This window comes from Heteronotia binoei, chromosome 1 (assembly GCF_032191835.1).
Source record: "Heteronotia binoei isolate CCM8104 ecotype False Entrance Well chromosome 1, APGP_CSIRO_Hbin_v1, whole genome shotgun sequence".
NCBI classification, from domain to species: Eukaryota; Metazoa; Chordata; class Lepidosauria; order Squamata; family Gekkonidae; genus Heteronotia; species Heteronotia binoei.
Genome location: NC_083223.1, coordinates 222,830,144 through 222,851,998, shown reverse-complemented (window position 1 = coordinate 222,851,998; position 21,855 = coordinate 222,830,144). Strand labels below are relative to the sequence as shown.

The following is a 21,855-nucleotide window of genomic DNA, read 5'->3' as shown; positions in this document are numbered from 1 at the left end:
TACTTTTAAAAGTACCACTGGGCTCAAACTTTGTTCTGCTGCTGCAGACCAACATGGTTACTCATCTGAACCCAACTTTTCAAGTAACTCTTGTCTTCTCATAACATTACCAGAGTATGATAGCCTCATTTTAGCTTCTAGCGAGAGTTAGCCTCATAAATACAGTGGGACCTACTTCTGAGTAAATATGACTATGCTGAAAAAAATACAAACACTATATGCCATAAGTGTGAAGAGAAGCAAGGGAAGATTGAGCTGATCTTGTTATGATCTGACCCTGATATATTTATTCATACCAAATTGCGTACATTAAGAGCCATTTTGGGCAAAAATAAACTGGCACCTTCAAGCCTAACAGGATTTTATTCCCTCATAAATTTCCGTGGGTTAGAGCACACTTCTTCAGATGCAATGTCTGTGTGTTTGACAAAGTGGGCGCTAGTCCTTGAAAATGTTTTGCCACAGCATACTGAAACGGCTACTGCTCTGAAATTATCATTTGGAAAGAGGTTCTCAAGATTTTGTTTTAAAAATAAATAAAGAGGGTAGAGGAAAGCCACATTTTAGAGTTTCTGAAAGCCATGGGCTCTGGTCTCATGATTTTCGCTGCTACTGCCACCACGTCCAGAGGTGCAGCAGAATAGTATAGAGTTGAACAACTCGATGGACTTGTGCTAAAGGGGAGTTCTCGAAGTAAACGCCTGGTTTACGTTTGGCAGAATCTCCTGGTTCAGGAGTCCGAGCTCTTCTGCTCTCCGCCCCCCGCCCCTGATTCTAGGCACAGAGAAGCACCTCCTCCCCCTCCCCGAGTATCCGCCCCCCGCACACACACACACACACACGTTCCTTTCCACTGAGCTTGGAGGTGGAACCTTTCACACTCCCGGCCCTCGTCCCGCCTCTTCTAAAGTTTCCCGAGGACTTTTGTTTTGGGCCAGTCTCCGGGCCGGAGGGAAGTTTCGTGGCGGCGGCTGAGCGCCCCAGGGGTTGCCAGCCAGCCAGGCAGTGCCAGGAAGAATTACCGCTCTGGGCTGGAGGTCTCGGCCCGTTGGGAAAGGGGCAATCCCGGGGTCCTTGAGTGCCCAGATCGGACTGTTGCTAAACCTTTTCTACCATGGGAGAACTTGTCTGGCTGTCGCTGCTCCTGCTGGCGGTGCTGCATGGGCCGGCCTCCTCTGGACAAGGTAAAATGCACTTTCTAAAGCCTTTGATGCCGAAGGGAGAGAGCGAGCGAGCGCGTGCAATTCCTTTTGGGGCAGAGATTGTGAGACTGAGTGCCCGATGTGCGCGTCCCCCTGTGCATCATGAACGCTTCCAACACTTTCTGGCCGTATCGTTGGGAGAACAACGGCTGCTCCTGGAAGGTGCCGGGGGAGGGGGCTTTTCACAAAAGGACTTTGCGAGAGTGGGAGTTTTTTTTTTTTCTCCTGCTTCATCTGAACCAGGAAGCTCGCAGAGGGTTGATTCCACTACATTTCTATGTGCCACAGCTCAGATCTGGTGGCGCCTGTAAACTAATAGCAGCATGAGCGTCTCTGAGAAAGTCCAGAATCTGTTTCCCACCAGTAAGGGAACAAGGGATTGGCTCAGTGGCCACAGCTTCCAGACAGGATTTTAAAATCACTCACATTATATAGCTTTTGTATAAATTAAGCGTGTCTCCACCCCGTTGTCAGTACTTAAGGTGCAATATTCATTGGAAACCAGCCAGCACTCATCTTCCCTGAGATTAAGAAAGCTGCTTGGCGCCTCTGTTCCTTCCTATTGGCCTTGACTGGTACTCTCCCCTCAGCCTCTGTATGTTTGCTCAGGCTGCGGTTTAGGCCAGTTCCCCGGGTTTGCTTGGGAGACAGGACAGTCATGCAGGCAGCTAGAACTAAGTTTGAGTCCAGTGGCACCTTTAAGACCAACAAAGTTTTATTCAAGGCAGCTGGTAGCTTTTGCACACAGGTTGGGTGCAAATACCTTTGTACAAGTACCTTTAAACCTGTCAGGGGGCTCATCACACAGTATCCTTCTAGCAAGTGTAGGCTATCCAGAAGAAGAGTTGGTTTTTATATCCTGCTTTTCTCTATCCTAAGGAGCTTCAAAGCAGCTTACAGTTACCTTCCCTTCCTTTCCCCACCAGGCACCTTGTGAGGTAGGTGAGGCTGAGAGAGTCCTGAGAGGACTGTGTCTGGCCCAAGGTCACCCAGCAAGTTTCATGTGGAGGAATGGGGAATCAAACCCAGTTCTTCAGATTAGAGTCCCTGTCACTCTTAACTACTACACCATGCTGTTTTATTTGGCTGCACTGCTGGGTTTAGCTGTAGGAAAGAGTTCCAAATCCCTGTTCAGCTACAGAGTTTACTGGGTGGCCTGACTGGTGGAAGCCATGGTCCTTTGGATCAGCCTATCTCACATGAGTGATTTGTTTGACAGAGTGGCTTAGGGGTAGAGCATCTGCTTGGCATGCAAAAGCTCCCAGGTTCAATTCCCAGCATCTCCAGTTAAAAGGACCAGGTGATAGGTGATGTGAAAGACCTGAGACCCTGGAGAACCACTCCTAGTCTCAATAGACAATACTAACCTTGATGAATTACTGAGCTGATTCATATAAGGCAACTTCATATGTGTAATCATGTAAAGGTAAAACTATTCCCATATACCCCATTATGAGTTAATTGGAAACACTGTGGGATACATTTTTAAAAATTTAGATGGTTATACTTCTCCTTTCTCCCCAATGGATACTCCAGGGAGCTTACAATATAAATAAATAAATTCTATCCTCCTGCATTTTTATCCTGACAACAACCCTGTGAATGTTATGCCAAGAAAGAGAGAGTGGGTGGCTAAAAGGTCACCCAGCCACCTTCCATGACAGAATGGGAATTTGAACCTGGGTCTCCCAAGATCCTAGTCCAGTGTTCTAGCTACTACACAGTGCAAACTGGACATGTACATGTAAACCATTTTAAGCGTACACATACAAATGTGTATATAAACAAGCCCATATTTAACAGGACAAGTATGTTACAGGTATATATCCCAGGCAGCCAAGATACCAGGCCCTGCCACTTCTAGGTATAACAGAAATGCATGTTGGCCACCCACCAATACATGCATTTTGAGATTAGTGGCAACTGGAGAGATAGCAAACTTTGTTAAAGGACTAACAGTAACATCATAAAATCTGGGGGACAGATCCCTGGAGGGTAAAAGAAATTTATTCCTTGGGGATATTTTGTGGCTATAGCCATGGAAAGCTTGGCCAAATCTGAAAAAGGCACTTATTCACCTCTCAGATGCTTTCTAGATAAGTTTTTTGGGGGGGCGGGGGGCGGGGCGGGAGGTTGTGTTTTATTGCTAATGCACGTGTTAGCCTGATTAAGAACTGACTGTGCAATGTGTAGTCTCCCCAGTGTGAAATAATTGAAGAAGGATTTGTCTGTTTTTTAAATCCAAATTAACTGAATGAAGATTTTCTGAAGAGGAGGAGGCAAACTGCATCAATTTCACTTCTTTGGAAGAGAGACTGCTTTAAAATGTACAGTTGACAAGTTTTCCCCTTTTGGTTTGTAGTTCTTGTTAATTTAATCTGATTTGCCTTGAAACTCTAGGCAGAAACTTCAGAAGCTCCATAGCAAAGGGAAGGGCATGGTAGAGGGATATTCTGATAATGAGGAGTGGAATGATTACCCTCTGTCACCACCAAACAGAGGGGAAACAAGAGCATTATGGCAGAAAGGATTGTGCTACAGTTTTATGGTAGTTCTTCAGATTAGCACTTAAAACCTCCAGATGGGGCCTGGAGATCTCCTACTTTTACAGCTGATCTCCAGCTGACAGCAATCAGCTCCCCTGGAGAAAATGACTGCTTTGAAAGGTAGACTCTATGGTATTGTACCATGCTGAGACTCTTTCCCTCCCCATACTCCACCCTCTCCTGGATCCACCCCCAAAGCCTCCAGGTATTTTCCTTCACAGACCTGACAACCCTAGTTCAGAGTACAAAACTTTGGAACATCCTCCCCAGGGAGATTTATGTGATTCCCACTATTGGTGTCTTCTGCTAGTGGGTGAAGAGTTTTTGTTTCATTTGGCATACCCCTAGTAAAGTTTATTGGGCCTCCTCCTTGTTTCTGGCTTTATGTGTTTTTTATTGAATTAATTTATAATTTTAAATGTTGTTTTTAATAATTCAAGTATTTTAATGTTTTTATGGTTACTGCTTTGGGGGCTCTGGTTAGATGGAAAAGTCCATATAAAAATGTTTTAAATTAAAAAAAAAAATAGATTTTCAGGAGAACATTCAGCCGGTGAGTGGTGTCAATACCAGAGAAGAAGGATATTCTGGAAACATCCCACACAGCATCTGCTTATCACTTAAGCGGATGGATCAGAGTACGGAGTGCATGGAGACCATTTAGATACAAAGAACATTTATTTTATTTTGTCATAGAGAAGAGGAACCTAAATGTTTAGATTGGAAGGTTGGAGAATGTTTATGATATAGATAATTTGATGCCCTGGCAGTGCTGGATCTAGCCTAAGTTTTCATCAGTGGAACAGAATGTTTCTGCCTCCCCCTTCCCACTGCAGTTTGCTGATCAACACAAAAAGCTGCTCCTGGGGGACCGAGGACGCCTTGGAATGATGGGGGGGGGGGGGGTTTGCAGTGGGAAGGCAAAACTGGTAGAAATCACTGATTTAGTCTGGATTCATCTTTACAGACATGCAGCTGATCATTAATCTGAACATTCTTGCCAAATACAATGGGATAAAGGTCTTGCCTTTATAATCCTGTAGGATTCCAAGAGGCATGTGTTTGGATTTGCAAAGTAATTCTTAAGAAATGGGGGAACCTCCAATCTTAATGGTTTGTTTGTTTTTACACTTCGGTGCGAAGGGCGGGGTATAAATCCCAATATAAATAAATAAATAAATAAATAAGATGATAACAGGGAATCAGTATGATGATACTTGGAAAGGTTTTTATTCTGTATGTATGCTTTTGTCACATCCACAACGTTGAGAGACTGGGAAACCTGCTTTGGTTGGGAAGCAAACACTACAGTTATACATCAAACAAGCTCCTTTTATATGTTCACTTGAAAGAAGCCTCTGATCCTGTTGAATGAGGGAAAGGGTGGTTAAACGAAAAGTCTCTTCTCACCTCAGGTAAAGGTCAGAATGGGTAAACAAAAGTGTGGAAGAAGAGTAGTCTTGTTTTTGATTAAATTTAAAAGCACATCAATTAAGATCAATCATCCATTAATATTTTTTTTAAATTGTAGAGTGCGAGCCATACATATCAGAGCACATCTGAATTCTGTTGCTTTCAGAAAAAAAATATCCTTAACTGATCATTAAATCTTTCCCACTGAAATAAGTGGAAATGATTGTTTTAACTTTGGGAAGATCATGCCCTACTGTTCCAAGGAAGAGCTAAGATACATTTAAAAAATGGGGCAGCTGTTGAAATCTCTCATTCACACATACACATACACACACCCCACACACACATGGGTAGCCAGGTCTGTGTTGGAAAATACAGGGAGACTTTGAGGATGGATCCTGGAGGAGGTGGGAGTTTGAGGAGGAAAGGGACCTCAGCGTAGTACAATGCCATGGAGTCCATCTTTCAAAGCAGCCATTTTCTCCAGGGGAGCTGATCTCTGCCAGCTGGAGATTAATTATAAAATCAGGAGATCTCTAGGCCCCACCTGGAGTCTGGCAACCCTAACTCACACACAACCATAAGGGCTGAAAACATTCTCGTTTAAAAAAAAAATGTATTCTGAGATCATTAATGTACCCCCTGAAGTATTTTACTGGTAACCCCCCCCCCGCCCCCAATTCTGACCATGAGGGGAAGTATAGTTTAGTCCTTTCACATAAGCTATTTTCTCAACTTCAAACAATGCCCTGCAGCTTCTGTGTACTCAGTGGGGAGTGGGGTGGAGAACATACTGGTTACTTTGCCTGTATGTAAGTAGTGAATTGCATGTGGGGAACGGAAAAATGGTGGCGGGAGAGAATGGGTCAACCCCTCCATGTCATGTCCCAGATCTGAATTCTCCCCTCCCCCGGCTGCTATTTAACAATTTTTTAAAAATGCTTCGGAGATTCATTCATGGATTTCCTTGTGTCTCTTCTAGTTTGGCCCTAGAACTTTCATAAAATATTAGAAATGTTATGCAGACTTAATAAGGTTAAGCCGTGTTATGCAATAGTTATCAGATTGCACTGAAAACAGGGACAAAGACAGGGTAACTCTCCCTTTGAAAATATAAAAAACAGGAGCCATTCAGGTCCCTCTCCACTGCTAAGCAGAACACAATTGGCTTCTTGAAAGGCAGAAAGCAGAAGTAAAAACACCACACTTCATTGAACACAACTAGAATCTGCTGACAAAGGAATTTTGCCAGCATGCCCAACACTTTCTCTCTCCTTTGCCCCATTTTGGTTATGTTTTAACATTTAGGCTGGGTGTTGATGAGCTCTGAGAAACTTGAAAGCTTGCAACATTTAACTTGGTCCTAATAAAGGGTATTAGATATTGCCCTGACCAGGGGTGGAATTCTAGCAGGAGCTCCTTTGCATATTAGGCCACACACCCCTGATGTAGCCAATCTTCCAAGAGCTTACAAGGCTGTTGTGTGGCCTAATATGCAAAGGAGCTCCTGCTAGAATTCTACCCATGGCCCTGACCTGGATTGCCCAGGATAACTGGATTTTGTCAGACCTTACAAGTTAAGCAGGGTTGATCCTGGTTAGTATTTGGATGGGAGACCACAAAGGATTTCAGAGTCACTATGCAGAGCCAGGCAATGGCAAATCACCTCTTTTCATCTCTTGCCTTGAAACTCCCACAGGGTCACCATGAGTCACTTGATAGCACTTTACAAACACACATGGTGAAAAATACTACTTGACTGATATTTGTTTTACTTAGTTTATCAGTTGGCTGGAAGAACAATTTATGATGTGTGCATTCCACATAGTGGCTAAAAAAGAATAAGCTATGCCAAGAAGGACCTGTCTCAAACCTCATCTTTACTTTGGGCTCCCTAGGTGATTTTAGGCAAGATATGGCCTCTCGCTCATGGCTCAGCCAGGCGTAATATGAGAGTAATAATGTTGAACTACCTTGCTGGTCTGTTGTAAGAATTCCAAGATAAAGTATGTGAAATTATTTGGATAACTGAAAGTGCTTTAAAATGCTATGCATTATTGTTATGGCACTTTGTGGTCATTTGCCCTTAAAACATAGGCTGCAAACCTTCAACCAGCCTTTGGCAGTATAGTCATTGCTCAACTTTGGCAAAGTTCAAAGAACATTGGTATGTAGTATTTCAGTTTTGCTTCTGTCATGGTGCACGCTTACATACACAATACAATCCTCAGCAGAGTTACTCCTTTCTGAGGCCATTGACTTCAGTGGATTTAGAAGGGTATAACTCTTTTTTAGGATTGCACAGATACACTTACTGTATTTTAATCTGTGACTCAGTGCCTCTACAGAAGGAACAGCTCTGTGGGGCCTATGAGCTAGATCTGCAGCATTTTTTATCCAGTCCCTGGTAGACCTGTCAACCATAAATTGAGGTGTGGTTTTAAAAGAAAATCACTTACAGCAGCCTGTGTCCTTCCATTTCCCTAAGCATAAGTTGAAGGAAGGCTCCTTAGGCTAGAGAAACTTCCTCCAACCTCATTTCAGAGGGTAGCCTGGCTGGTTGGTCTGCAGTATAGTAGTTAGATTTGAGTCTAGTAGTACCTTAGAAATGAACAAGAGTTTCAGGCTGTAAGCTGCTGAGAGTAAAAGCCGCCTTCTATGCGGCTGTGTCTGACAAAGGGCACTTTGACTCCCAAAAGCTTGCACCCTGAAACTCTTGTTCATCTCTAAGGTACTACTGGACCCAAATCTAACCATTCCTCCAACCTAAGTAGGATTCTGCCCAAACTAAAGTAGGATGTTGCAGAGACCTCTGAGTACAGCTAACCACCAGAATTCAATCGCTGCCTGAAACTATTATAGTAGCACATGCAAAATGTTTTAACCAATTGTTTTTATGTTTTTATTGTTGTTTATTTTACCGGTCACACTAATGTGTTTGTGTCAACCCTTGGTTTGTAAGCCGCCCTGAGCCTGCCTTTGGTGGGGAGGGCAGGATATGAAGTAAGTAAGTAAATAAAATAAAATAAAAATAAAAAATTAAGCAGTAAGCCTCTCTGTATATTTCATATACGTTTTACTGTATTACTGACCTTGTGCATAGTCTAAAAGGGCTGCTACCAGTCTCTCACTTCAGTGTAGAGGTTGCCTTTCCACCAAAAATGCTTTCAGTGCAGCTTAACTACAAAATAGATTTCACCCCCACCCCACCACATAATTACAATATAAATATAACTATTATTATTTCAGTAGATCTTTTAGGATCTTTCAGGAAGCACATATGTTCCTCAGCTGTTCTCTCCCCATCCCTTGATTAGTGATCTCACACCATCCAGAAACATGTATGCCATAGGCTGGTACAGACTGAGATTTAAATTGTAAGAAAGTTTCAGATGTATGTCTAGAGTAGACTTTGCCACTTCAGCCTATACTATGCTCATCCATTTAAAAAAAGTCCGTTAAAGAGCAAACTAGGTGTCAGGGAGAAGTGTACCTGATATGTTAGTTTTCTGTATTTATTTATTTTCCTTCAAACATTTATATGCTGCCTTTCCACTCAAGTTAGGGTCCCAAAGACAGCAGACAATCAAAACAGTTTTAAATTCAGACTAAATATTTGTGTGTGTGTGTATTTAAAACAATTAAAATATTTTAAACAAGTAAATAAAACCTATAAGCACATAAACACATATATCCACAAAAAGGAAGGGGGGTTGACAAGAGTTAGTGAGGGAACCTCTAACAAAACAAAAAAGTTTTCATCTCCTGGGGGAAGACAACAAAAGAGGGAGACAAATCTTTCTGAACCCTGACTAAGGTACCAAACATATGGTGCAACCATCCTTTAGCTCGCCAAAGTAACCCAGATCCTGTGAGGGTGGATACAAAGAAAACTGCTGGCTCCCTTGCAAGTAGAAAGGCAGAGGCAGGGACAGTTTTATCCCAAACTCTGTTTATCCCCAACTGGCTAATCTTCTTCACAAGAGCACAGCAAATGCTTCAGGCTAAGCATTTGTGCACATTATGACAGGATTTATAACCTGCAGTCATTTGACTTATCTCCGGTTTAGCTTCTCAGTTTCTCAACTATTTAACGTGTCACAATGTCTGTTACTGTTGGAAGATGTTATTGCTCTCATCTTCACAGTAAACACAGAGCGGATATAATCCTCATTCAGATCTGTGTACTTTTAAGTTCCATATAGACGGAGAATAGGGACAAAATATGGCAGCAAATATAGCTTCTGAGAATCTCATCTTTTGAGAAAAGAAAGTAAGCTTCTGTTCTATGTCACATTTGTACTCCACTTTCAGTTTCTCATTTTATCCTCACAGCAACCCTATGATTAAGATGAAAACTTAGATTAAAAGTGAATGATTGCCCCAAGATTTCACATTCTATTCCAACACCCTAAATACTGCATGCAATAGCTTTTCTAGCATGTATGGTTATGAAGATAGTGCATTAATATTGTTGGGTGAACTCTCTAATGGTAGAGCCAGTTTGTTGTTGTTGTTAACTGCATGGACTCTAAACTGGGAGAACCAGATTTCTCATTCCTCCACATGCAGCCAACTGGGTGACCTTGGGTTCTTTCAGAGCTGTTCTCTCAAGAGAAGTTCTCTGAGAAGTTCTCTCTCAGTCCCACCTACCTCACAGGGTGTCTGTTGTGGGGAGAGGAAGGGAAGCTGCTCTGAGACTCTGAGGGTGGGGTATAAATCCTCTTCTTCCTCCTCCTTCTTCAGGGCTCAGCCAAAGAGTATGTATGTATGTATGTATGTATGTATGTATGTATGTATGTATTTATTTATTTATTTTATGACTTCTATCCCGCCCTTCCCAACAAGTGGCTCAGGGTGGCTTACAACACAGGAATCTAACATCTCTCTCTCTCTCTCTCTCTCGGCTTGGCTTCGCGAACGAAGATTTAGGAAGGGTGCAATAGTCCACGTCTGCTGCAGGCTCGCTGGTGGCTGACAAGACCAATGCGGGACAGGCAGGTCCGGCCACAGTGGCTGCAGGGAAAAGTGTGATTTAGGGTTGGTGCTGTAGCAGTGCGATTCTTCCTCAATCTCCTTTTGTCCTCAAGACCAGCTATGCGTGCGTTCTCAAAAGAAGAAACAGCCTGGTGGATGGTGTGCCTCCATGCTTTGCGATCTGAGGCTAGGTCAGACCACTGGTGATGGTTGATGCGACAGGTGCCAAGGGATTTCTTCAAGGAGTCCTTGTACCTCTTCTTTGGTGCCCCTCTATTTCGATGGCCGGTGGAGAGTTCGCCATACAGGGCAATCTTGGGAAGGCGGTGGTTTTCCATCCTAGAAATATGCCCTGCCCAGCGCAGCTGCGTCTTTAACATAAATCTAACATAAATCTAACATAATATCTAACATAAATAGGCGTTAAACATAGAGCATTAAATTTAAACATTAAACCATTTAAAACATTGAGTAGGGCTGCCTGCCCTGTAGAGAAATTATTCAAAATGTGCAAATAAAATGTTTTTAGGTGATTACTTGACTCCCTGTTTTTCTGACACCCTCTCCTTTCCGGTGCCTGGAGAGATCTATATGGAAAGCTGTTTATGACATGGCTGTGCATATGACATAAACAGGATAGTGTTTACAGTGCATATAATTTATGCACATTGCAGAATCCAGCTCTTCTCTGCACAGAGGTTGGTTTTTCTTAGCCCCACAAAATACATTTGTGGCTCTGCTAGAGAACAACCTTGTTAAAATGGGCCATGTGAATTGGTCTAGAATGTTCAGGTGTTTTCACAGCTGCGCAATACAGAGATGTTGCCTAAAGCCCTGCCTCCTTTCCCAGCAGCATGCTCCTTTCCTCCTCTTTCTGCTTTCATGCCATAGCCACAGAAGGAATCATTACTGTTGTGCACTTCTGGCTCCACTCCTAGATGACAGAACAAGGCTATATAAGGTGAAGGGAGATTGTTTTCACAGCAGTGAGAGCAGCAACAAAAAGTGCTCTTCAGGGTGTTTAGACTGAAGAAATGAGCATGAGCCAGAAGGGAAAGATACATAACATTATTCCTCCTTCCCATCCAGTCCAGGGGAGTAAATTAGATCAGGCAAATGCATGTGTTCACCCTACAGTGCTGCTCTTACCAAGCTTGTCCTGGGCAGAGGTGTGTAAACTCAGTTTCATTCCTAGAAACCCAAGAACTTGGATTCAGCTCCTGGTAAAGTGAAATGCACTGGCAACCACAAGAAGTTTCACCTCATGGGGTTTTGAAGGTGAGATGAACAGAGGCAGAGGTGGTTTGCCATTGCCTTCCTTTGCAGCATTCTCCTTGGAAGTCTCCTATCCAAGTACTGACCCTGCTTAGCTTCCCAGCCCTAATAAAATCAGGCTAGTCCAGGCTATTAGGGTTGCCCAAGAAATGTGCATATTTAGGAAAGTATGGTTAGTTCCTATTCATTTGATACCCACAGATTGAGTTGGTAAAGAATTATAGGAATATATATAATTATAGAAATATATATATATATATATATATATATATATATATATAATATAGGAATGATCAAACCTGTCATGAACAAGCTCTGAGCCCACCCACGAAAATGGCAAGCAAAAGCAAATATAAACTAACAATTACATACAGAGAAAGCGGCTTGCATAATTGATACTGAAAATGGCTATTTTACTTGTAGGAATTTTGAGCGTGTGAGAGAGCAAAGTTACTATTATTGGCAGATGTGAATTGAGAAACTAACCATGTGTAACAACATGAAGAACAGCATTTGTTGAAATAGTGTTGTGTGTCTTAATCTGCAGGTCTTGTTGAAGGGAGACAAGAAAGGAAGAGGTATGACTTATTTTCCACAAAATCACACCTGCCTTTAAAAGGCTTGAAGGACACACACCGCACACACCGCTCCTTAAGCAATAAGTCTGTAATCATTGCATCAACACATCCTGTGGAATCCAGTACTATGAGGACTAATAAGGCCTCCGGCGAAGGTTATACAGCTCGTTCTCTTCAGTCGATTAAATTTAATCCTACAGTAGGGACTATCGTAATTGCTGAACATAAGGAAATCAAATTTAATTGCTCCATCGATGTTCCTAAATCACTTATCAACCAAGACTCTGCACTTATTTCCTTGTGGAAAAATGGAAAGGAGTTGCTTGATGCTGACCGACTAGCCAGCCGTTATTACCAGATTGAGGACAATGAAGTAAGCACGATGATATCTACTTTCAGGTAAATAACCTACAATGTTTTAGTTCACACTTGATTTTTTTAATGTATGGAACTACATGTTAGAATATCAAGGTTACAAAAACTTTAGTACCATTGCATGCATTATAAATAAACAAATGTTAGATTAACTGTTGGGAGACCTGCACCTCCTGTTTTCCTTCTGTAACATGGGGACTGGATCTTACTTAGATCTCCTGAGGTGAGATTATCCAGGAGTTCCAGGAGTCACTTGATATCTCACCAAGACACCTTACAGAAAGAGGTCTGGATCCCTGCCTACAGTTCCTGATGGGTAGTTTTGTATAGGAATCCAGTAGCAGCACCTAGACTCACAAGTGAATATTAATGATGATGCACTGATTGCATTTAAAAAGGAATTTGGAAAGGAAGGATTCCAACCAGATCTGTAGCAGACTGAGGGGGATATAATGGGCCAATTGGTTAAAAGTGTCCATCAGGGAAAGCAGGGAATGGTGCATTGTCAGAGTACATGGCCCACAGATAGAAGTTCATAGGATTAATCCTTCTCACCCCAGCAGGGGTGAAGGAAACACCCCATCCCCCCATCCAAGGAAGCTGCCGTCACTAGCCAGAGCAGGTGACATTAATGCAGATTGGCCAACCATGTAACTCTTCACAAGCTAGCCCCCTACACCCAAACCTGAGGCTCAAGAAATGGAACCCAGACATGGGATCAGCTACACTCTCCCAGCACATAGCCCTAGACAATTAGTGCAATTATTGCTGACTAAGATCCAGACTATATGGTATAACTTGTATTTCTCCAGGTTTAGTTTACTGATGTGATCTGAGAGTTCCATGGTTCCCAGGATCATGGGGACCCAATGTGAACCAGGGCTGCAGGGTATGGGGAGATGGTGGTCTTAATTTTTTTTCTTAAGCTGAAATCACTCTGCAGAATTTAAAATGTAGCCAATATATGTTAAGTTTCCCCAGCAGAGCAAATAGCAGTTCCATTGGGTTATTTCAGGTCAGAGAAATGGCTCAGGAGGAGAAGGTTTAAGCCCCCCACACCTTCCATGGCATGGACCCAGTCTGAATTAGGCCCATGTGAGCTTGGAGAACAGATGGAACTCCAGACCACATAGGTCACCTTGACTCAGGGTAAGCCTGGGAAAATTGTGTCATGTAGTTAGGTTCTTAGTTTTAAAGAAACTGGGAGAGCTTCCAAGCCCTGGAGAATCCTCATCAAAACTAGATTATTCCCAGGTTATTTTTCTTTATATATTCAGCTGTTCCTATCGTTGCCTACATATCAGCTTTATTTTAGATCCGTTTTAAAATACACAACTTTTTTTTTTAAGTGTGTACTGGAAATTCTGCCTTCTTGGCTAAGTCACCAAGTAAACACTGAAGGCTTTCTAAGCTTTTTTTCCTTTCCCCTCTGCAGTATAATCAATGTCCAGCGCTCCGATAATGGATCTTACCGCTGCAAATTGACAGTCAACAGTAACGAAATAGAGTCAGACCCTATCTTAGTCCTTTTGGAAGGTAAGCCTAGATCTGAAAAAATTGAAACTTTTCATAGCATGGAGATAAATAACATTGTACTAAGCCTCAGTTAAAAGAGAAGGCCATTTTTTCTCTTCAGGTTGTTGGCAGCCCTACAGCACAATGGGAGTGACTGTTCCAGGAGCACTGGAGATAAACTGAATTACACAGAGAACCAGTTTTGGAAACTATGTTTAGAAAAAGCAAGCAGAGAATCATTTGCAGTATTTCCCAAATGTGTCACTTTTTCCTGAAATAAAATAGGAGGGACATATCTCTTACATTACCCAAAGAGGTCCAGCTGTCCTCAACGAGAGCCAGGACTTTTTCAGTCCTGGCCCCAGCCTGGTGGAACTCTCTGCTGGAAGATACCAAGGCCCTGCAGGATCTTTTACAATTCTGCAGTACCTGTAAAGCAGAGATGTTCCTCCGGGCTTTTCTTTGAGGACAGCGATGATTGCCAGGCTGGCACCCCCCTCCCCCTTCCACTTAAGGGGGACTGCTCTCAATGCCTAGAAAGCAGAATTACAGCACGTTATTAAAAATGTGCATTGGGTTGTAACTGTTTTTAATCCATTGGTTGTATTGATTTTATGTACATTTTTGTTGTACATCGCCTAGAGCCTGGCATTGGTCGGGATGAGGCAATTCAATAATAATAATTTTCTCAGTCAGCTCCCAGAATCCCATTCGACTGTAGGATAAGTCAGTTACACATAGCCCCATAAAATCTGCACTTTAAAACTTCTAGCCCTGCTATGGAATGTGACTCTCAGAAGAATTCTGGTTTGCTGTCATGTAAATCAGCCTCTGAGAAGAAACTGGTGTTGCAATCACACATACCCATCCACAAGATCCAGACTAAATTATTTGAAGAAATCAGTTGAGAGGCAGAATGGTTAAGAGCAATGTTCACTCTAAGCTGCGGAGTCTTGTGAGCAAAAGTTCTACTTTGTGAGCTACTACTAGCATTAAAGTTGTGCGCTACTGGCATTAAAGTTGTGAGTTACTGCATAAATTAGTGTGCTCTGGGGCCATTTTTTCCTGAGCTAAGACAAAAATGTGTGAGCTGGAGGCTAAAAATCTGCGAACTAGCTCACGCTAACTCAGCTTAGAGGGAACACTGGTTAAGAGTATCAGACTAGTATCTGGGAGTTGCAGGTTTGAATCCCTCCCCATGCCATGAAAACTCACTGGGTGAACTTACGCCAGTCACTCTCTCTCAGCCTAACCTACTTTACAGGGTTGCTGGGAGGATAAAGTGGAAAGAGAGGGTCCCCACTGAGGAGAAAAATGGGATATACATTAATTAAGTAAATAAAGTTGGCTGAAGCTGGGCAGGAGAAGTGGAGAAGTTCCATCCTGCTGACAGAAGTTCCTTCTGTTATTGAAAACATTAGTCTGGATTCAGCCAATTATCACGCATTTCATATATTTGTTGAAGGTTTTTTTCACATGAGTAGTTACCTTTTTGAGAAAAGTGCATGAATTTCATGAGCCACCCTCCACATTCAGTCCACGTTCAGGTAATGTGCAGATGGCCATTTCTTCACGTGGTGACAGAGGCAGTGGGTGTTTCTGGCCTGCTGGGACAGGAGCGGGAAAGCCTGCAGGCTCAGTTGCGACACAGAAGTCAGACCTAAATCGTCTATTTGCTTCTCTTATGCTTTGTTCTTCATCAGTAGACTAGATGCAAAAACATAGAGAATATACAGTTATGTGCACTAGAGTGGCAATATAAAATACTTGGGATTTCACTTGTAGTGCACGTTCCTAAGAAGCTTGCTACCGCAGAGAGAGTGGGTTCAGAAGGATCCTGGCTACAGAGCGATCTGTGTTGCACCAGATCCACAAGAAAGTTAGGGCAGGAGAAGACAGTGGGCATGTAGCAGGTAAATAACAAAGCCCCACACATTGCTTGGTTTGAAGCGAGGTATTTTACTTTGACATCAAAGTAGAACTTGTCAGCATAAGCTCAAAATGACTAAGTTAAAATCATCAGCCTTCTGACCATTTTTATTCATCCCCAAAACAAGCAGACAAGCCCCCTCTTATCTAATTCAAATGCTCCACCTCCTGCTTTCCTTCCAGTAATTTCTTGTAGTTTTCCCCTACTCTGTCCCTCTGTGAAGCTCCTTCTCTGCGGGGCCCCTGTTATCTTGGATTCACACCCTTAGCCTGTCTGGTTTTAACAGTTTAGCAGAAGCTCCTCTGAGGGGCCTCTTAACAGTCACTCTAAATGTTGCATCAGACATTCTCTTTTGAAGGCACAACCATATTTTCCATTATTATTATTATTGAGGTATTCAATAATTATTCAGGGGTCCCTCTTCAGGCAAAGGTCATCTGTAAATTAAGCTGCTTTCAGCAAGAAGCAGCACCCCTCCCTCCCAGGCAATAAAGGGGAGTGTCCAGATGACAGTATGCTCAGTTTGTGTCTACTCACTTTGTCCCTTTACTCTGGAGAAAGTTTTCTATCAAATAAAGGAGAAACTATGGGATAGATGTGGGTGCGGTGTCCATCTGAATGCTCTCTGTAGCTGCCACAGATAGGAGGACAGAGCTAAGGTCCACCTCCAAAATGGCAGCACTGAGCTCAGTACCCCTTCCCTTAAATCCTTTAAAGGGCTTATTTCTGCTGTAGTATTATAGTGGGGGAAAAGGGGTTCCAAGCTGCAAGGGGGGGAGGGGTCTGCTGATCTGTGTTTTTTACAGGCACAGTGGGGGAAAGGAGCAGGAGTTGGGGGCAACAGCAGCAAGCTGGTTAGGAACGGTAGTGTGGGTGCTGATGCTGTTTCTTCCTGTTCCTCTGCTGCTTGTTGCTGCTGCTGTGACCTGCCACTGTGTGGATTCATAGTATGTAGAAAATATACAACCACACGGTTATAGTGACCAAATAACGAAATAATATTATCAAAATGTAACAATAAACAAAAATTAGGAGTCCCGATGTGCAGGGGGTCGACTTGATATTGCTGCTTCGTTCACACTTCATGCAAGGGGTGCTCCATGCAAGTTAATTTCAAAGACAGGCACTACACTCAGTGAGGCTCATTGGGCCTTATTGAGTGTAGTGCCTGTCTTTGGAGTTGTTTTGGAAACACTTTGTGTCCTTATGAAAAATTCATTAGTTTGCAATCACTGAACATTGTGTGAATACCTATATTGATTTTGGTCTGAACTGGACTTTTGAAATTAACTTGCATGGAGCACCCTTTGCATGAATTGTGAACAAAGCAGGAATTTCAAGTTGACCCTCTGCACATCAGGACTCCTAATTTTTGTTTATTGTTACATTTTGATAATATTATTTTGTTATTTGGTCACTATAACCGTGTGGTTGTATATTTTCTACAGTCTATGAGTGACCTCTCTCCTTATCTACTGTGTGGATACAGCCTTAGTATGCCTCTCATGCTAGAATGTTTGTCTGAATAGGGCCACAAACAGGCTTATATTGTAGTAGGTGTTAATTAAATGATGAGATTGGTACAACAGTACTACATACATTGACATCCTAGTAGAGTGTATAAGGGAACTTTCTCCCCACATTGAAAACTGGTGGCAATTAATATATCCTTCACAAATGCACCATATGGATATAATCTATGTGCAGAAAAATACAAATTCCCCTTACTTTTGAAGCACAAAGTGTAAACATTTCTCTTCCAAATTTGCAATTTTTCAACATCACTATTTTTAATCTGTATGATTTGAGCTGCCATGAGTCAGTCTAAAGTGGTTTTGCTTCAGTCTATGTGTGCCTTCCAGTCTTTCTAATAGTTCTCCCCCCTTGGCTGCATACAGGGTTGCCGTACTTCATTAAGGAGCCTCAGGAGCTGAACATTACCCGAAATAAGCCATTCAATCTCACATGCCATGCTGTGGGGCCTCCTGAACCTGTTGTGATTCACTGGTTTTGGAACAGCAGCAAAGTTCACGAGAAACCAGACATCTCTCCATCTGTCTTGATGATGCCGGGTAAGTTGACAGTACAAGATGTGTGTGGTTTCAAGATGTGTGTGAATGCTTGCCATTCTACACTTACACAGGAAAGTGTTAACACCCCAGAGTAGCCTGTTAACTCATCTTATTTTCAAATATTTGAATACTTGAGTGAGCTAGTTTGCTGGCTAGCCATGTGCTGTATGAAGAGAAAACTGACAATGACATGATTTTGTAGGGTTGTCAATCCCCAGCTGGAGGCATGGAATCCTCTGGTTTGGAGGCCCTCACCCGACTTCAGGGGTATCAGAAAGCAGGGTGGGAGATTTGAATGTCCTCTGGGCACTCCATTATACCCTATGGAGACTGGTTCCCCTAAGGTATAATGGAGATTGATCTGTGGGTATCTGGGGCTTAGGGGGTACTGTTTTTTGAGGTAGAGGCACCAAATTTTCAGCATAGCATCTGGCGCCTCTCCTAAAAAAAACCCAAAAAAGTTTTAAAAAGAGTGGACTAGAAGGTCCAATTATATGAGCCCCAAATGGAGGTGCACATTATTTCCAATGAAGTGTAGGCGTTTAAAGGGAGCCCCATTATTTCCAATGAAGGAAAGGCATTTAAAAGGAGTGTGGTCCCTTTAAATGTGATGGCCAGAACTCCCTTCTGGGTTCAATTGTGCCTGTCTCAACTGTGCTCCTGGCTCCACCCCAAAGGCCCCAGATATTTCCTGAGTTGGACCTGTCAACCCTGTGGTTTTGTCAAATGAGGTATATACCCACACAATCCACCCTAAGAGAGTAGCAGCTCCAATGTGACTGCTTCTGATATGAAGCAGAGAAGAAACCACTGGAAAGTGGCAGCAAAAAGAAAAAGAGGTGAACCTCAAGAACAAGACCATTGGCACAAGAAATTCAGTTCTTAAAAAATATGCTAGGAAGTAAATAACCTCAAAACCAAGAATCATAATAACCACAACACGTGCTCTGTTTTTATGCTGAGCTGTGTTTTTACAGGTGGATTTTAATTAAGTTCTTTTAATGTTTTGTTTGTACTGCCTTTATTTTGCAAGCTGCCTTGGGCAGGTTTTTGGAGAGGGAGCATAAAAGTTTTATAAATAAATAAATAGAACACCATCACATTATGAAGAACTTAAGGTATTTAACACAATTTAAAAGAGCCACTGCTTCCTGGATTTTTAGGAATTAATGGGTGTTGCCTCTCAAAGTGGCTTATCTGGTTTTTACCAAGTCATTGTGAATTCCAGTATTACATAATGTTTTAGCCATATCCTTTTCCTTTTTTCTAACATTTGCAAATGAAATCACTCCACCTTAGCTAATTGAGTTAGTAAAATAAATTGCAAGGTTTTATTATTCAATAATAGGGAGGAGTGAAGTTATGAACTCTATGAAAAAAGAACTTGCCTTGTGTTAGAATATAATGTTTCTTCATCAGCTCCTTCTGTTCTAGGGTTGCCAGCTCTTACTCAGGAAATATCTGGGGACTTTGGGGGTGGAGCTAGGAGACTTTGGGTTGGAGCCAGGGGCAAGGTTGTGACAAGCATGACTGAACTCCAAAGTGAGTTCCAGCCATCACATTTAAAGGGGCTGGGATCCTTCCTCTATTGGAAATATTGGAGGAATGGGGCACCTTCTTTGGGGGCTCATAGAATTGGACCCCCTGGTCCACTCTTTCTGAAACTTGGGGAGAGGGTGAGGAGAGGCACCAGATGCTATGCTGAAAATTTGGTGCCTCAACCTCAAACAACAGCCCCCTGGAGCCCCAGATAAGCATGGATTGATTCGCCATTATATCATATGGGGATTGGTCTCCATAGGGTATAATGGAGTGCCCAGCAGACATTCTCTCCCCCCCCCCCAGCTTTCTGATACCCCTGAAGCAGGGGGAGGGCCTCCAAACCAAGGGATCCCCTGCCTCCAACTCGGGATTGGCAACCCTATTTTCTGATCTGAAATCTTGAGTTATTTTATGAGGTTATATTTGTTAGTACATTTTAGAAATTATCTGTAGATTTGGCTATGGCTTAAGCCAGTGGTTTTCAGCTGTGCCCTGGGAAGGCCTAAAGTTCAATGGGATCTTATAAGAGGTGCCAAAGCAAGAAGCAGACTTGTTGAGGCCTACCATGCCCCCCCCCCAAAAAGAGAGTTCCTCTAGGCTATTCTCCGCCCCCCCCCCCCCACTACCCAGACACAACCAAACATCACATGAAAGCAAAACACATGACTTGCCTTGTTCTATGGGACCAGAGGATGAGCAGCCTCCTGGAGTGCACCCTAAGTTTCCCGCCTTGGTGGTCCTGATGTAAAGTCAAGGTAAGCCTCAATGAAAGCCTGATTCCCTTCCATTGGCAACCTGGCAGTCTTCCTCAATGCATAGTTGCAGTAGGAACTGTGTGTGCCTGACCTGTCCATGTAAGATTATGGCAACACACTCTGTCCAGGATTGCCTGTGAACACAGAAATTTCAACTAACACAAAAATGTAGAAACCAGATTACAATTTAGCATTAAGTGTGGAGAGCATATCTTGCCAGTTTTGAAATAACTTTCTGTTGGCTTCCTGGGCTTATTCCAGGTCCTTATTACCTTTAAAGCCACAAACAATTTAGTACTAAAGGATCGTCAAGTCATGTATAAACCTCCTTGTCATTTGAGATCCTCTTTGGAATCCTTTTATCATTGTTTTAAAGGAGGTAGATAGCTACAGAGGACATGACCTTCTCAGTGGTTTTCAAATGCCCTCCCAAGTATCTACTTGTGTGGAAGAAGAAGAAGAAGAAGAAGAAGAAGAAGAAGAAGAAGAAGAAGAAGAAGAAGAAGAAGAAGAAGAAGAAGAAGAAGAAGAAGAAGAAGAAGAAGAAGAAGAAATTGGATTTATATCCCGCCCTCCACTCCGAAGAGTCTCAGAGCGGCTCACAATCTCCTTTACCTTCCTCCCTCATAACAAACACCCTGTGAGGTGGGTGGGGCTGGAGAGGGCTCTCACAGCAGCTGCCCTTTCAAGGACAACTTCTGCCAGAGCTATGGCTGACCCAAGGCCATTCCAGCAGGTGCAAGTGGAGGAGTGGGGAATCAAACCCGGTTCTCCCAGATAAGAGTCCGCACACTTAACCACTACACCAAACTGGCTCTGGTGCTGAGCCTTGAGTTTTTGGCATCAGGGCTGTTTCCACACATGAATTTCCCCTTATGTATAATATAGGACTTCCAACTCTGTCTTGGGAAATTCCTGAAGATTTTCGGGCAGTGACTGGGGGGGGTGGTTTGGGGAGGAGATTACCAAGAATATGTTGCCATAAAGTTTGCCTTCTGAAGTTGCCATTTCCTCCAGGGAAACTCCCCCAGCTGATTGTATTTTATTTAATTTATTGTAAGCAAACTCATTATTCCAATTTGATTGAGAGCACAGAATATAATTGCATGAAATCATTTAGTCAGTAAATCCAATTCACTCTGACCGATTTCACACTCACCTTACGCTGCTCTTATGTTCGTCTTCTCAGTGCGACTTCCTTCCGATTTCACACTATCTGCCCTGGGGCTGCAACAAGTGTCGGCGTTTTCACACAGCAAACAGAAACTGGTTTTTAGCGGTTTCTGTTTGCTGTGTGAAAACACCGACACTTGCTGCAGCTCCAGGGCAGATAGTGTGAAATCGGAAGGAAGCCACACTGAGAAGATGAACGTGAGAGCAGCATAAGCTGAGTGCAAAATCGGTCTTTGTGTTGAAGGGGGCAAAAGTCCAGTGCCCTTCATATAAATCTAAAGCATGCTCTGAACTGTCTGCAATATGCTGGGATTTCACAACAAACATGCATGGGTGTAGGAATGTCACACGACTCAGGGTTGATGTTCATTGCACCAGTCTGTCCAGTCTGTCTGTCAGTGGCTGCATTGCTTTATTTATATACATTATTCTTTACACAATCATTTACTAACAACGTGCAGAATGAGGCGACCGATGTTTACCTTAGCTTGTTACCCCAAAT

The 21,855-nt window shown here is 42.8% G+C and overlaps 1 protein-coding gene across 1 annotated transcript in view; it reads left to right on the top strand.

Annotated features, from left to right (window-relative positions):
• The first annotated feature begins 925 nt into the window (after positions 1–925).
• The window catches only part of MERTK (MER proto-oncogene, tyrosine kinase), a 79,443-nt gene continuing 58,513 nt past the window's right edge, over positions 926–21,855 (top strand). Inside the window, exons 1-4 of the mRNA XM_060248256.1 lie at positions 926–1,184; positions 11,961–12,390; positions 13,802–13,902; positions 17,710–17,883. Coding sequence (XP_060104239.1) covers positions 1,115–1,184; positions 11,961–12,390; positions 13,802–13,902; positions 17,710–17,883 — 775 coding nt within the window. The 5' untranslated portion in view covers positions 926–1,114. The remainder of the gene's footprint in view (positions 1,185–11,960; positions 12,391–13,801; positions 13,903–17,709; positions 17,884–21,855) is intronic.